The following is a 14,498-nucleotide window of genomic DNA, read 5'->3' on the forward strand; positions in this document are numbered from 1 at the left end:
GGCAATGTGGCGCTTGATTTCATCTCTGTCGGATGGTCTGGAATCTGGGTACCTGAGTAAGGGTTCCTTGGTCTCAGTGGGGCTTTGCGGTTTAGAGCAATTACAGTAAGTAAATTCTTGAAGTAGTCTGCCAGAATGCTGCAATTTTCATCATTTGACGTTGCCACTGTGCCGTCCTTTCACTCAACGCATAGAGATGGTGGTTTATAGCCAGAGAGTTTGCGTTTGAAGGATCTGTAGTATTCTCTGCTTTCATTCTTCCTAAAGTTTTGTTCTATCTTTTCACTGAGATATTTTTCGTATTTACGTTTCTCAGTTCTGAACACCCTAACTGCTTGGACACGTTGGGTTTTGTAGGTTTCCCAATCATTTTCTGATTTTGTAGAGTAGTACTGTTTCCACACATTGAGTCTTTCCTTGAGGACTGATTTGCAGGTACCATTCCACCAGGCATGCTGTTTGCTTCTCTTGATTTCTGCAACGTCTTTGGTGACGTCAACAAGGAGACTTTTGGTGTTGTTAAAGTCACAGTCATTTGGTCTAGCCTTCTCCTGGAACTCCTCGACCCTTTGCCGAACTTTATCATTGTCGAAGCGTGTGATCTGTTTGGTTGTCTTCCTTGTGTTTGCGGGAATTGGTTTCAATTTGATAAGAGACATATAGTGATCTGAGGCCACATTGATGCCTTTCTTTACCTTGACATTCATAATCTCAGGGCTGTTTCTCCTGGAGATTGCAATATGATCTATTTGGAACTCTCCGAGAGTTTGGACGGGAGAACACCAAGTCATTTGCTTTCTGGGTAGATGGCGCAAGTGGGTCGACACGACCCGCAGGTTGTGATTTTCGCAAATGGACACCAGTCTTTTGCCGTTGGGATTGGTTCTTTTATGAGCAGGGTAATTACCTATAACTTTCTTGTACTTCTGTTCACGACCTAGTTGGGCATTGAAGTCACCCGAAAGAAGCTTGACATGGTGTTTGGGGATTTTGTTTAATTTTTCATCCAGTAGGTCCCAGAAATTATCAACTTCGTCTGGATCAGACTTCTTATCATTTGTAGTAGCATGAGCGTTAACTAGGGCGTAGGTTTTGTTTGCGCATTTAATTGTGAGTATAGACAATCTGTCATTCACAGGTTCGAAATTTGCAACCGATTTAAGGATTTACGGGTAGATTATTAAAATCAATCAAAGGTATTTATGTTGACAATTGGGCTTCAGTGAGAATTGATGGTAGAATGAGTTCTTGGTTCAGGGTACTTACAGGAGTTAGACAAGGCTGTAATCTTTCACCTTTGCTGTTCGTAGTTTACATGGATCATCTGCTGAAGGGTATAAAATGGCAGGGAGGGATTCAGTTAGGTGGAAATGTAGTAAGCAGTTTGGCCTATGCTGACGACTTGGTCTTAATGGCAGATTGTGCCGAAAGCCTGCAGTCTAATATCTTGGAACTTGAAAATAGGTGCAATGAGTATGGTATGAAAATTAGCCTCTCGAAGACTAAATTGATGTCAGTAGGTAAGAAATTCAACAGATTTGAATGTCAAATTGGTGATACAAAGCTAGAACAGGTTGATAATTTCAAGTATTTAGGTTGTGTGTTCTCCCAGGATGGTAATATAGTAAGTGAGATTGAATCAAGGTGTAGTAAAGCTAATGCAGTGAGCTCGCAGTTGCGATCAGCAGTATTCTGTAAGAAGGAAGTCAGCTCCCAGGCGAAACTATCTTTACATCAGTCTGTTTTCAGACCAACTTTGCTTTACGGGAGCGAAAGCTGGGTGGACTCAGGATATCTTATTCATAAGTTAGAAGTAACAGACATGAAAGTAGCAAGAATGATTGTTGGTACAAGCAGGTGGGAACAATGGCAGGAGGGTACTCGGAATGAGGAGATAAAGGCTAATTTAGGAATGAACTTGAGGGATGAAGCTGTACGCATAAACCGGCTTTGGTGGTGGGGTCATGTGAGGCGAATGGAGGAGGATAGGTTACCTAGGAGAATAATGGACTCTGTTATGGAGGGTAAGAGAAGTAGAGGGAGACCAAGACGATGATGGTTAGACTCGGTTTCTAACGATTTAAAGATAAGAGGTATAGAACTAAATGAGGCCACAACACTAGTTGCAAATCGAGGATTGTGGCGACGTTTAGTAAATTCTCAGAGGCTTCCAGACTGAACGCTGAAATGCATGACAGTCTATAATGATAATGTATGTATGTATGTATGTATGTTTAAGGATCTTGGTTCTAACAGCAAACGCGGTTCCAAGCATCACAGCTCCATTGAGGATTCCTCTTTGAGCTTTGCTCTTGAAAAATCGGTAGCCTTCGGATTAAAAAATCTCTTCATCTGGGTACCTTGTTTCCTGTAGGGCCATTATGGATATCTGATTTTCGTGAAGAGCTTTGGTGAGGGTTTTCATCTTGCCAGTTTGTGTAAGTGAATTTATGTTGTAAGTTGCTAGAACGGTTTTGGATTTTGGCCTGAGTTTTTGACTCTTCGGGGTACACCGAGACGCTCCGACTCGTCTCTTGCATGATGTTGAGTCTCCCCCAGAATCCGAACGAGACTCGTGTGCCGTGGTGTTAATGGTGAGGGATTTATCCAAAGATTTACCCCTGGGGTATGTTTCTTGAAACGGGGTGTGCCATCATGCTTCTTGACTTGAATATATATTTTTTTTGCATCTATAATAATTTAGGCAGCATTTCCACTTTTAAGGGTATCAGATACACAGTTTTGTGAACTGTTGCATTTATGTTATTTAAATTGCTTGCTTCCCAGATAAGTTAGCATAATTATATAGGCCTATTGCCTACAATAATCTGGAAGGAAAAAACTTTCAAATGGTGAAAGAATTACTGAAATCAGTTTAGTGGTCCTTGAGGTTAAACATAAGTATAGATTATTATTGCTGCTTATAAGCCTATTACTCCTGAACAAATAAGGGACCATGTTCCATGTTCAATCACCACTGATCTGCATTTAGGGTAGTAGGCCAGGTGGCAGATTTGCTATCTGTTTTTTACCATTGAGAGAACTGCACGTAATATAATAGATTTGAACATTCCTCTAAGAAGATTTTGCATCAAATGTTCCAGAAAAGAGGATACTGTTATGGTTCCATACTCAATATGGCAAACACTCTTCAGGTACATAAAGTAAGTTCAGTGCAGTAGCTACAGCAAAAATGATGTAATTTTATTAACCAATTCAAGGCCACATTCAGAATAACCTGAGACTGCTGAACATTTTTTTTTTTTTTGCTTTACGTCGCACCAACACAGATAGGTCTTATGGCAACGATGGGATAGGAAAGGCCTAGGAATGGGAAGGAAGCGGCCGTGTGGCCTTAATTAAGGTACAGCCCCAGCATTTGCCTGGTGTGAAAATGGGAAACCACGGAAAACCATTTTCAGGGCTGCCGACAGTGGGGTTCGAACCCACTATCTCCCAATTACTGGATACTGGCCGCACTTAAGCGACTGAAGCTATCGAGCTCGGTGCTGCTGAACATCACATATTCTACAGATATGGCACGGTTTCCTCTTTTGTTACACATCAAAACCTAGAATTCAAGATATTGGTCTGCTAATAACATTTGTGTTTGTAGAGCAACTAATCTAAATCATGGAGTACTGGATTTATGTTGGTTCCTCATAGGATTGGTGTGCAGCGATTCTTCTCCACTCCTCCCTTATTCTGTTAGATTTCATTCCAACAGAGGATTTTGCATTCACATCTTTAATTTGGTTAAAGAAGTGCAATCTTGGCCTGCCTCTTCGTCTTTTGCCCTCCACTTTCTACACCAAAGCAATGATAAGTGTTGTGGCTATATAAGTGTCCAACATAATGATCTCTTCATCATTAATAGTTCCCTCCAAAGACTTCTTTTTTCTCCAATTCCAATTTAAGGATGTTTCCAGCAATATGAGGTAACCTGCTGTAGACCTATCTCAAAAAATTCAATGAAGGCAAACTCCAGTAACCCCAACAATCGAGTCGTTTCTGCGGACCTGTGACCACTTCAATCTTGATCTTGCTCATTTTCTGTAACAAGTCTCAAACTGAACACCACACCACTCATCATACTATTCTGAAAAACATGATGCGAAATTTGTATTGTGGCAAAGCACAATTTGCGACGTCATCGTATCTCATAAGATTTAAAGTAAAACACCACTATAACTTAATTTTACTCGTTGAGGTTTCAAAATCTATTTGGCAGCCTCGAAATGGGGAAGTAGATATAAATACATTTCTCTCTCACGAGGCATTCTACAAGATGTATACTGTCTTAAGTATTCTAACCTTACACTGACGTTTCTGGAGATAAGTTTCTTTACTAATACATATTTTAAAATATTCTTAAATGTCTTTGAGGTTCTGTTGATGATTCTCATGATTCATTCTCGATTGCTCCAATTTACATCATGTAAAATACATTACATTAATTTTAATAATATAAATTACCCTATTAAGTTTGAATACTATTACTATGCAACTTTCAGATAATTTATATTCGGAAAAGCAACATTGCTTAATCTTGAATCTCCTCTAACTACAAAAGAACTCTCGAGATTACAATTTACTAATTGACAAGCCACGAAGACTTTTTCCAACTGCGCGAATGTGGCGGGTAAAATATCGGTCTTACTTGTATCGAGAGTTCATCCACGACAGAATTATTTTTCGATATCGATTGTAAAACAACGCAATATCGTGGTGCACAGCAGGTGTTTTCGTTTTCGTGTTTGTTGTCGTTTACGTGAAGTGGAGTGTTTTACTCCATTTCAAGAATTTGTGACGAAATACTGAACTCGTATATTACGATGGATACTTTAAACAGGTACAATATTTCTTTTTGAGTGAACTATTGCCCCGTTAAATCTCTATTTGCGATGGCTTTTAATGCCATCTTGTGACCCTATTTTGGGAGACAACGGATGATGTAGTGACACAACAAGTAGAATTGTGAACATTGAGTAATTTAATTAGTTGTATAAATGTTGCAGATATATAAAGTCAGTCAACAGTTACGTGACAAACGTGCTTTATGTGTATTTCAGATGACGTTGTTAAGAATCAATGGCAGTTAAATTGCAGAGTGCTACTTATTTTGAGGTAAGTAGGTCTCTCTAGATCCTGAAGCTTCCTTCATTGTATAAATGAATTAATGAATCCTTTTGGTAATTGTACTGCGATACTGAGTATTTTTCAATATCTGTATATTATTATGTAGATTGTTTCCTATCACTAACCTAAAAATGTACAGTGTAAAATGGTACCCAGTATAGCAACCTTGGTACAGAGTATGTTCTATTAGTAATAGAAACATGTGGTTTCTTTTTAGGTATTTTTTTTGTGTAAGAAGATTTGAACACCAAAGAATGAACTTCAGTCCGTTTGGAAGCCCATTTGCTGGGTCAATACCTACAGCCACAGTTCATCAGTTTGCTACAGCCAAGTTCGCTCATAATGTGACAGCAGCTGGTGGTCAAGTGCTCGGTGTGTTAAGTGGAGGAGATGGGGGTGTGCACTACTTACGACCTGTGGATCCTAATGGGTTTACCGTAGCGGCAACTCAAGGAGCTGGGAATAACCAACACCCTCAAGCTCAACAAACCCTAATAACCTTGCCAATTAGCATAGCTGGTAAACCTGGAGAACCCCCTACACAACAGGCTGTTCAGATTCAAGTTGTCAATCCAAATGCTGCCACTTTAGGTAGTAATGGTACTGCCAATAATGCCCCCAAGTACCATATTTCACCCCTTTCCTTGCACCAGTTTTCACAAGGTATTCTGACAGTGGCATACACTGGTCAGCAAGCAAGTACAGAGACCCTTCAACTGCAGTTGCAGCATCCACAAATCCAGGTGTCAGAGGTGTCTGAGGCATCAGAAACTCAAACGCAAGTTAATGCAGATGTCTCTAATAATAACTCTGACAGTCAGACACAGGCATCGCTTCAACAACAACAACAACAGCAGCAACAGCAACAACAACAGCAGCAACAACAACAGCCACCTCAACAGCAGCAACAACAAACGCAGACCATTACAGTTACCACTGATGATAAACAAGAACAGCATCCTTTTCCTGTTGCAGTTGTTGCTCATATACCACAAGAGTTAATTTTACGTGATGGAATAGGCACTCTGGAGATTGAGAAGGGTCCTCATCAAGAGGCAGGTAAAGAGACTGTTGCAGTTGCGTTTGTTAAAGCAGAAGGGGAGAAGGATTCCCAGGAGGACTATAATGGGAATGGGTCTCAGCATGCCACTGTAGCGACTATGCCAGCTACATGGCAGAGTTTGGCCGCACCAGGTTCTACTGTAGCAGACTATCTCTCTCGCCTTCCTGCATCTACATTACCTCTCAGTCTCCATCATTTCCTTAAGTTTTCTGCCGAAACCATTAAACGCGAAGCTGCTATAGAATCCTCTCCCCTTTCAAATCCTGAGTTAGTGGATGCCAGTAGTGGTACAAATCCTGAATCAGCTGCAGTTGCTGCTGGTACAGGGAAAACAAAAAAGAAGAAGAAGTATAAAAAGAAACCACCAAAGCCACGACGACCAAGACCTGGTCAGGTGCACATAGCTACAGCACTTGATGGCACAACCTTATTTTGTTGTCCTGAGTGTCATATGGCGTATCCTGAAAAGGAGCTCTTGGAGCAGCATTTAGTGGGACACAAAATTGAAAGGAGATTTATTTGTGACATATGTGGAGCAGGGTTAAAACGGAAAGAACACCTCGAAAGGCACAAATTAGGCCACAATCCTGACCGACCCTTTATTTGCTCTGTATGTCTGAAGGGATTTAAACGTAAAGAACATCTCAATCTTCATTTTGTTATTCATTCAGGAGAAAAGACAGAAGTCTGTACTGAATGTGGGAAAGGTTTTTACCGTAAGGATCATTTAAGAAAACATGCTCGAAGCCATATTGCCAAACGAGTTAAAGAAGAATTAAGTAACCAACAGCAGCAGCAACAACAACAGCAGCAACAGCAACAACAGCAGCAGCAGCAACACCACCACCACCAACAGCAACAGTCAGCTGCTGCTACGATGGTAACTACAGTTGTTTTACCGACTGCAGCGGAAACAGGTGCGATGTTGTTGCAGCATCATCATTAATAGACTGGTGCATTCAGTGCTGACTGGCCATAAAAGAATAGCGTCTCACCGTGCTAATACAGGAAAGGGATATATTTCTGTGTGGTCTCTCTCTCTCTCCATTCATGAGTATTAATGTATATAGCACTGTATTAAAGTTTTCTTTATTGTAACTTATTCCTTTATGGCTAGTCAGCATGGTTGTTTCAGCTTTACAGATATCATTATTTATATACATATAAAAAATATATATATATATATATAGACTTCTAGAATCAGAGGTATTGTTTTTTGGAGTATGCCACTTCTTATGGTTGGTGTTGAGCGTGAGTTGATACATTGTTGGAATAGTTGTGAATCAGGCTGAACGAATATATACAGCACATGTCAGGAACTGAGGGAAGATGCGTATGGAATCAGAAGTTTGCGTATTATCACTATGGCCTCAAAGAAACGTGTTATTAAACTGCATTAATGACAGAAACTTTTGTTTTATGCATATTGAAAGGTTTTACAAATGGTGTTGATTATGCTATGTGTTCAAATGCCAGGTCCACAACATAACGTTAGGATTTATACTCACCAGTGAATTTTCTTTTTTAGTGAAATACAGAATCATAGCATTTACCTTTACGTAGAAGAACTCCAGAAAGGAAACAAGAGTGTATTATTAATCAGTTTGTGCAGTATGATTGATAACTCTTCATTATTTAAATATATTCGGTACGACTACTCGGAGCTATGTGGAGTCATTCATCTTATTTTTAAAAAAATTCAGTAGAGGTTTTAATTTATATTACATAACAGTACTGAAAGGTTTTATTAGCATAAAAGTTTTATTTTCAACATGAGATCAGGCACTGCCTGAGTGAAAATGTAATATATAAAAATATTTAACTTACATTTTATCCCAACATATCGTAAGATTTGGTGGAGGAAAACAAGGTATGCTCATGTATGCCATTAGAAAAAGTGTGTAACACACATTTGATTTTGTGCAGCCCTACTAGAAAGATACCAGAATATTGTGTGCAAATCATGTTGTGGAAAATATACCTAAGAGGCAGTACTCTTACTTACTGGTTCTTTTATTGTACTCATTTACATCTTTCCTTAAAATAATATGAACTCCTTTATTACAAACTATTTCATTTAGAAAGGGCAAGGACTGTTTGATCTGTGCTTTCCTGATCTCTATTTGTTTATTTTTTGTTTTTTATTTTTGGTTCATAATAATTGGAAATACACTGATATTCATTTAGTTGATACAGGTGTCAATTGTCTGGATTCCATACTTGGAGCTGGAAGATGCCATATTAGATGGTGATGGCTCGCATCATATGTTCTCAGTTTTATAGGACTTTTTTTGTAAATGACTCAAGATTCTGATTTTGAGTCTTAAAGCACAGAAATATTAGTAGGATCGTTTTAAAATTATAAAATCATACAGAGTGCAATAATAAGATGAAATGACTGCACTGTATTTCGTGTGTTCTTGTAGGTAGCATAAATTACTGCAGGATACAATATTATGATAACCATCTGTAAAATTATTTTTAATGGTTTTACTTCACTTTATCATATAATGTATCTTTCATTTTGTAACGAATATATAGTCTTTCTTGTTCATGCAACAGACTGCCGGCTAGCACATTTTGATACCTTAGGACTAATTGGGGCTTCATTCCCCGACCTGTTTGGTTTCGGATTCAATACAGATATAATCAGTAATATTTCTAGTGTAAGAACTGTTGCTATTCTTTTGTTCGTTTTAGGTGGATTTTTAATTTTTTATGTCTGTTCGCTGAACTATTTCATCATATGATTTGTGTATATCATTCTTTATTTTTCTTGCAGCTGTAGAGCTGAATTAGAAGTATGTTTTCAAGAAATTTTGTGAACTGTTAAGAGACTGAGATGTCTCCACTTCTGCATTGTATTTAAAGGCATTTTTAGCACATATTTATTATTCCTTGTAGTTAGTTATTTAACTGGTCTTTTCATAGCTGGTTTACACTAATAAGTCTTCTAGTTCCAAATCAGGTCTAACAGGCAATTACTCCAGATTTTACAAAGAGCTTGAGGATATTGGAGCCGACTTCTGAAGGTGGTAGCTTGGTTTTACTAGCTACCAATTCCTTTCCAAGTGTGAAGCCAATTACTTGTTGCCATGGCCTTTTCAGGGATAGTCGAAATCTATTACACAATAAATGTATTTGTTAAGCTTGAAGAAGAAAAATAGAAATTGAGTGATATTGAGAGGGAAGGGCACAATTGAAGCACACACAGAGCAGGACAATATATATGTATTGCTGAAGATTTGTAATCATTTTCTCATTCCATCTGTTAGCCATTCAGAATGAATGAAGCAATTGTATAATCTATATGCTGTCCCTGAGATCTTCTCTGCTTCCTTGCATCTGATCATGAAATCATAAAAACTGAGAGGATAAAGAAACAGATATCTCGGTATTAGGTTGGTTAGTGTGCTCAGCGGGAGTGCAATTAAAGTATTTATAAATAAATATATAACTTCAATTAAAATATATGAAAGGTTATTTTGATAGAATTATTCAAAGAAATGAGCATATCATTGCTCTCTTGATTTTTTAAAATTAATGGTATTTGTTTGGGGCATCGACCTATAGAGATCTTTTGCCCCTACCTGCATCATGTTGATATGAACCTGCATGTGATTGGAATGGAGGAAGTGTAGTGTGTTGAATGTGAGGAGAGGAACGTTAAGGACGACACAAACACCCAGTCCCCAAGCCGGAGATATTAATCATTTAAAATTGAAATGAAAGGTTGTATGGCTTTTAGTGCCGGGATATCCCAGGAACGGTTCAGCTCGCCGGGTGCAGGTCTTTCTATTTGACTCCCGTAGGCGACATGCGCGTCGTGATGAGGATGAAATGATGATGAAGACAACACATACACCCAGCCCCCGTGCCATTGGAATTAACCAATTGAGGTTAAAATCCCCGACCCGGCCGGGAATCGACCCCGGGACCCTCTGAACTGAAGGCCAGTACGCTGACCGTTCAGCCAACGAGTTGGACAATCATTTACAATTAAAAATCCCTGACCCGGCCGGGAATCGAACCCGAGGCCAGCGGGTGACCGGCGACACGTTGCCCCCTACACCACGGGGCTGGACATCTCATTTATTAATTATTTATTAATTTTAAAATATCTACCTTGAAATAAAATTATACAGAAAGATTTTTTATATTGAAGTATTTGAACAAATTGGTCTATCATTGCTGTGCTGTTGGAAATTGCTTAAGCATTATACTTTCAAGAAAATGTAGGAAACACAATCAATCAATCAATACTGATCTGCATTTAGGGCAGTCGCCCAGGTGGCAGATTCCCTATCTGTTGCTTTCCTAGCCTTTTCCTAAATGATTTCAAAGAAATTGGAAATTTAGTGAACGTCTCCCTTGGTAAGTTATTCCAATCCCTAACTCCCCTTCCTATAAATGAATATTTGCCCCAGTTTGTCCTCTTGAATTCCAACTTTATCTTCATATTGTGACCTTTCCTACTTTTATAACCGCCATTCAAACTTATTCGTCTACTAATGTCATTCCACGCCATCTCTCCGCTGACAGCTCGGAACATACATGATATTTATTACATGTAACATACCACTTAGTCGAGCAGCTCTTCTTCTTTCTCTCAATTCTTCCCAACCCAAACTTTGCAACATTTTTGTAACGCTACTCTTTTGTCGGAAATCACCCAGAACAAATCGAGCTGCTTTTCTTTGGATTTTTTCCAGTTCTTGAATCAGGTAATCCTGGTGAGGGTCCCATACACTGGAACCATACTCTAGTTGGGGTCTTACCATAGACTTATATGCCCTCTCCTTTACATCCTTTCTACAACCCCTAAACACCCTCATAACCATGTGCAGAGATCTGTACTCTTCATTTACAATCATATTTATGTGATTACCCCAATGAAGATCTTTCCTTATATTAACACCTAGATACTTACAATGATCCCCAAAAGGAACTTTCACCACATCAACGCAGTAATTAAAACTGAGAGAACTTTTCCTATTTGTGAAACTCACAACCTGACTTTTACCCCGTTTATCAACATACCATTGCCTGCTGTCCATCTCACAACATTTTCGAGGTCACGTTGCAGTTGCTCACAATCTTGTAACTTATTTATCACTCTATAGAGAATAACATCATCCGAAAAAAGCCTTACCTCCGATTCCACTCCTTTACTCATATCATTTATATATATAAGAAAACATAAAGGTCCGATAATAGTGCCTTGAGGAATTCCCCTCTTAATTATTACAGGGTCAGATAGAGCTTCACCTACTCGAATTCTCTGAGATCTATTTTCTAGAAATATAGAAACCCGTTCAGTCACTTTTTTGTCTAGTCCAATTGCACTCATTTTTGCCAGTAGTCTCCCATGATCCACCCTATCAAATGCTTTAGACAGGTCAATCGCGATACAGTCCATTTGACCTCCAGAATCCAAGATATCTGCTATATCTTGCTGGAATCCTACAAGTTGAGCTTCAGTGGAATAACCTTTTCTAAAACCGAATTGCCTTCTATCGAACCAGTTATTAATTTCACAAACATGTCTAATATAATCAGAAAGAATGCCTTCCCAAAGCTTACATACAATGCATGTCAAACTTACTGGCCTGTAATTTTCAGCTTTATGTCTATCACCCTTTCCTTTATACACAGGGGCTACTTTAGCAACTCTCCATTCATCTGGTATAGCTGTTACCATACTATATCTCGTCACAACAGACAAAATTTCAGTTCTCAACAAGGCAGCTGGCATTAAGGGAACTGTTAAAGGTGGCAACACTGTACTCATTGCCACAAGATGCTGTCAGGAAATTTTTATGAGTATGGGGGTTTGAAAGTTTTGTTACTGTAAGCTATTATGGCACCATTAGGAACAAATAGGAATGAGGCCTATTCCATTGATTTAATACGATAAAACCTTACTAATTTGGAATAATTGGGGAAAGACCAAGTCTGGATTAGTGAAATTTGAAGTAATTTTTGTGGAAGTGTTAACGTACACAACCTTGGAAAACAATAAAATATATATGTGTTTAGCATTAAAATGCAGCATTGTAGAAGAACAGCACAGTAGTAAACATTTCTATAATAATATTGATGTCTTTTTACCTCTTCTGCTTTGCATGTTAAGAATACAAATACGATATGTGTTAACACATTGAAGACTGAGCAGGTGAAGTTAGATCTTACACTGTGGACTGAGCAATTTAGTGCGTTTTCATATTTTTATACAGGGTCTTTAACTCAAAGTACAGCCGGCGCAGCAGATAGATGGGTGAGCTGGAGGTCAGACAAGCACATGGCAACTCGCTGAGCTTGGGGTTGGGAGAGCGCCTGTATGAATCACATGTAAATAACAAGCACACATAATAACGTATAATCAAAGTAAAATAATTTCTCACCTTGTCACAGAATATGTTGAAAATGTCTTCCACCTGCATCTACACATTTCTGGCTTCATCTAAAGAAATTTTCATTCATATGCATTAGTTCATTTGCCGAGATAGCCTCAATTTCTCTCATGATATTTTGAGTTTATCTAGAGTGTGAAAATGAGAGTGTTGGTGGCAGTAACTGCATACAGGATAATAGGGCATATAGTTTTTGAAACCACAATCACTGGACAGAGATATAGGAATGACATTCTCGTACCATTTTTTAACGCACGGTGAATGCCAGTCTGGATATTTCCAGTAAGACTCGGCAAACGTGCATACGGCTAACGAGTCATTAAGTTTAATTCAGGACATTTTTGACAACGGGGTAATTAGTAAACCATTGTGGCCTGCAAGATCCCCACATCTTGCGGTTAGCGATTTTTATTTATGGGAAAAATTGAAAAATAAGGTTTATGCAGCAAACCTTCACCCTCTAGATGAATTCAAAATATCACAGGAGAAATTGAGGCTATCTCGGTAGATGAATTATTGCGTGTGAATGAAAATTTCCTTAGATGAAACCAGAAATAGTGTAAATGTAGGTGGAGGACATTTTCAACATCTTCTGTGACAAGGTGAGAAATTATTTTACTTTGATTATGTGTGCTTATTATTTACATGTGATTCATACGGGTGCTCTGTTGGCCCCAAGCTCAGCAAGTTGCCATGTGCTTGTCTGACCTTCAGCTCGCTCATCTACCCGCTGCGCTGCGCCGGCCAGCCCCACTTTGAGTGAAAGACCCTGTACAAAAATAACTGATAACCTTACTTACAGTCACAAACCTATTTTGTATTCAGTAACAATTCAGCTATGCAAGCATACCTTGTTTTTCAAAATTGGAGCAAAATCACTAACTTTTATAAATAAATTTAAAAACTTTTTTCTACTTTTCATTTTTTTTAAATTTTCACAATGTACATTAAAAACATGAAAAGTTACTTATTTGCGCACACACCATGATACATTTATGAAACACAACATACATACTGTGTAGAGATGAGAAGAAAGCAAAAATGAGGAATGTGGCCTGCAAGCACGAACTTCCTGTTCTGCCCAGACAGATCGGCTCTTATCTGCTACGTGAAAACATTGACTCACACTTTGCAATTTGCTGGATTACAAATGACAAGAGCGAAGAGCTGCCAGTAGAAGATAAAGTCGGCTGGGTAGTAGCAGAGTTGCTATGCTAACTATTGCGTCACTGGCTCTGCTGGTGAAAACCCCTTTGCCCCGTGCCTCACCGGGCATGTGCATTCTTCTGATCTCCCAACAATACTAATCATTGAGAAATGAAAAAATTACATTAATTGTGGAAATTGGTTCTAGTCATCGGCCACGCAAAAATATGTGGCTATGAAACTGCCTTGGTAATACCATCGTAGTATCATAATAGAATTAGGTTCCGATGATGTGCTGCTACCTGGTATTTTTTTTTAGTGAACTACAGGCACTGCAGAATGTGTTCCAGCACTCTGCTAACGTTTGTAGTACATTGAAGCGGATATATAAGCACTAGAACTCAACGGTGTACGTCGCTTGTCCTCCGCGGAACCTTACCATTGACGTACGGTGCACGGCGCTCATCTTCAACGTGTTAAAGAAGGTGCTTACCTCATCTGGTACTGTTTCTGTACATCACCATCGCATCTCTCTTAAATCCAGATAAAACTTCTGGAAATTAGGTCTCAGGTCAACATATTCAATGAAGCAGTCCAAATACTTCCTTCATCATCTTCTTAGTGTTATTCCTGCACAGTGGCAGAGTCCGCTTGTTGGCTCATCCGTCTCCATTTAGACTGATCCAAGGCATCTTCTGGGGTGGCGTTCACATGTACTATGTCATCCTTGATGTGAT

The 14,498-nt window shown here is 38.9% G+C and overlaps 1 protein-coding gene across 1 annotated transcript; it reads left to right on the top strand.

Annotated features, from left to right (window-relative positions):
* Window positions 1–4,722: 4,722 nt before the first annotated feature.
* Window positions 4,723–10,840, top strand: LOC136876189 (uncharacterized). The gene is made up of 3 exons (XM_067149930.2): window positions 4,723–4,852; window positions 5,073–5,127; window positions 5,357–10,840. Exon 3 carries the CDS (start codon window positions 5,394–5,396, stop codon window positions 7,146–7,148), a length of 1,755 nt encoding a protein of 584 aa, XP_067006031.2. The 5' UTR covers window positions 4,723–4,852; window positions 5,073–5,127; window positions 5,357–5,393; the 3' UTR covers window positions 7,149–10,840.
* Window positions 10,841–14,498: the final 3,658 nt, after the last annotated feature.

The sequence above is a fragment of the Anabrus simplex genome, chromosome 6 (genome assembly GCF_040414725.1).
Source record: "Anabrus simplex isolate iqAnaSimp1 chromosome 6, ASM4041472v1, whole genome shotgun sequence".
Lineage (NCBI taxonomy): Eukaryota > Metazoa > Arthropoda > Insecta > Orthoptera > Tettigoniidae > Anabrus > Anabrus simplex.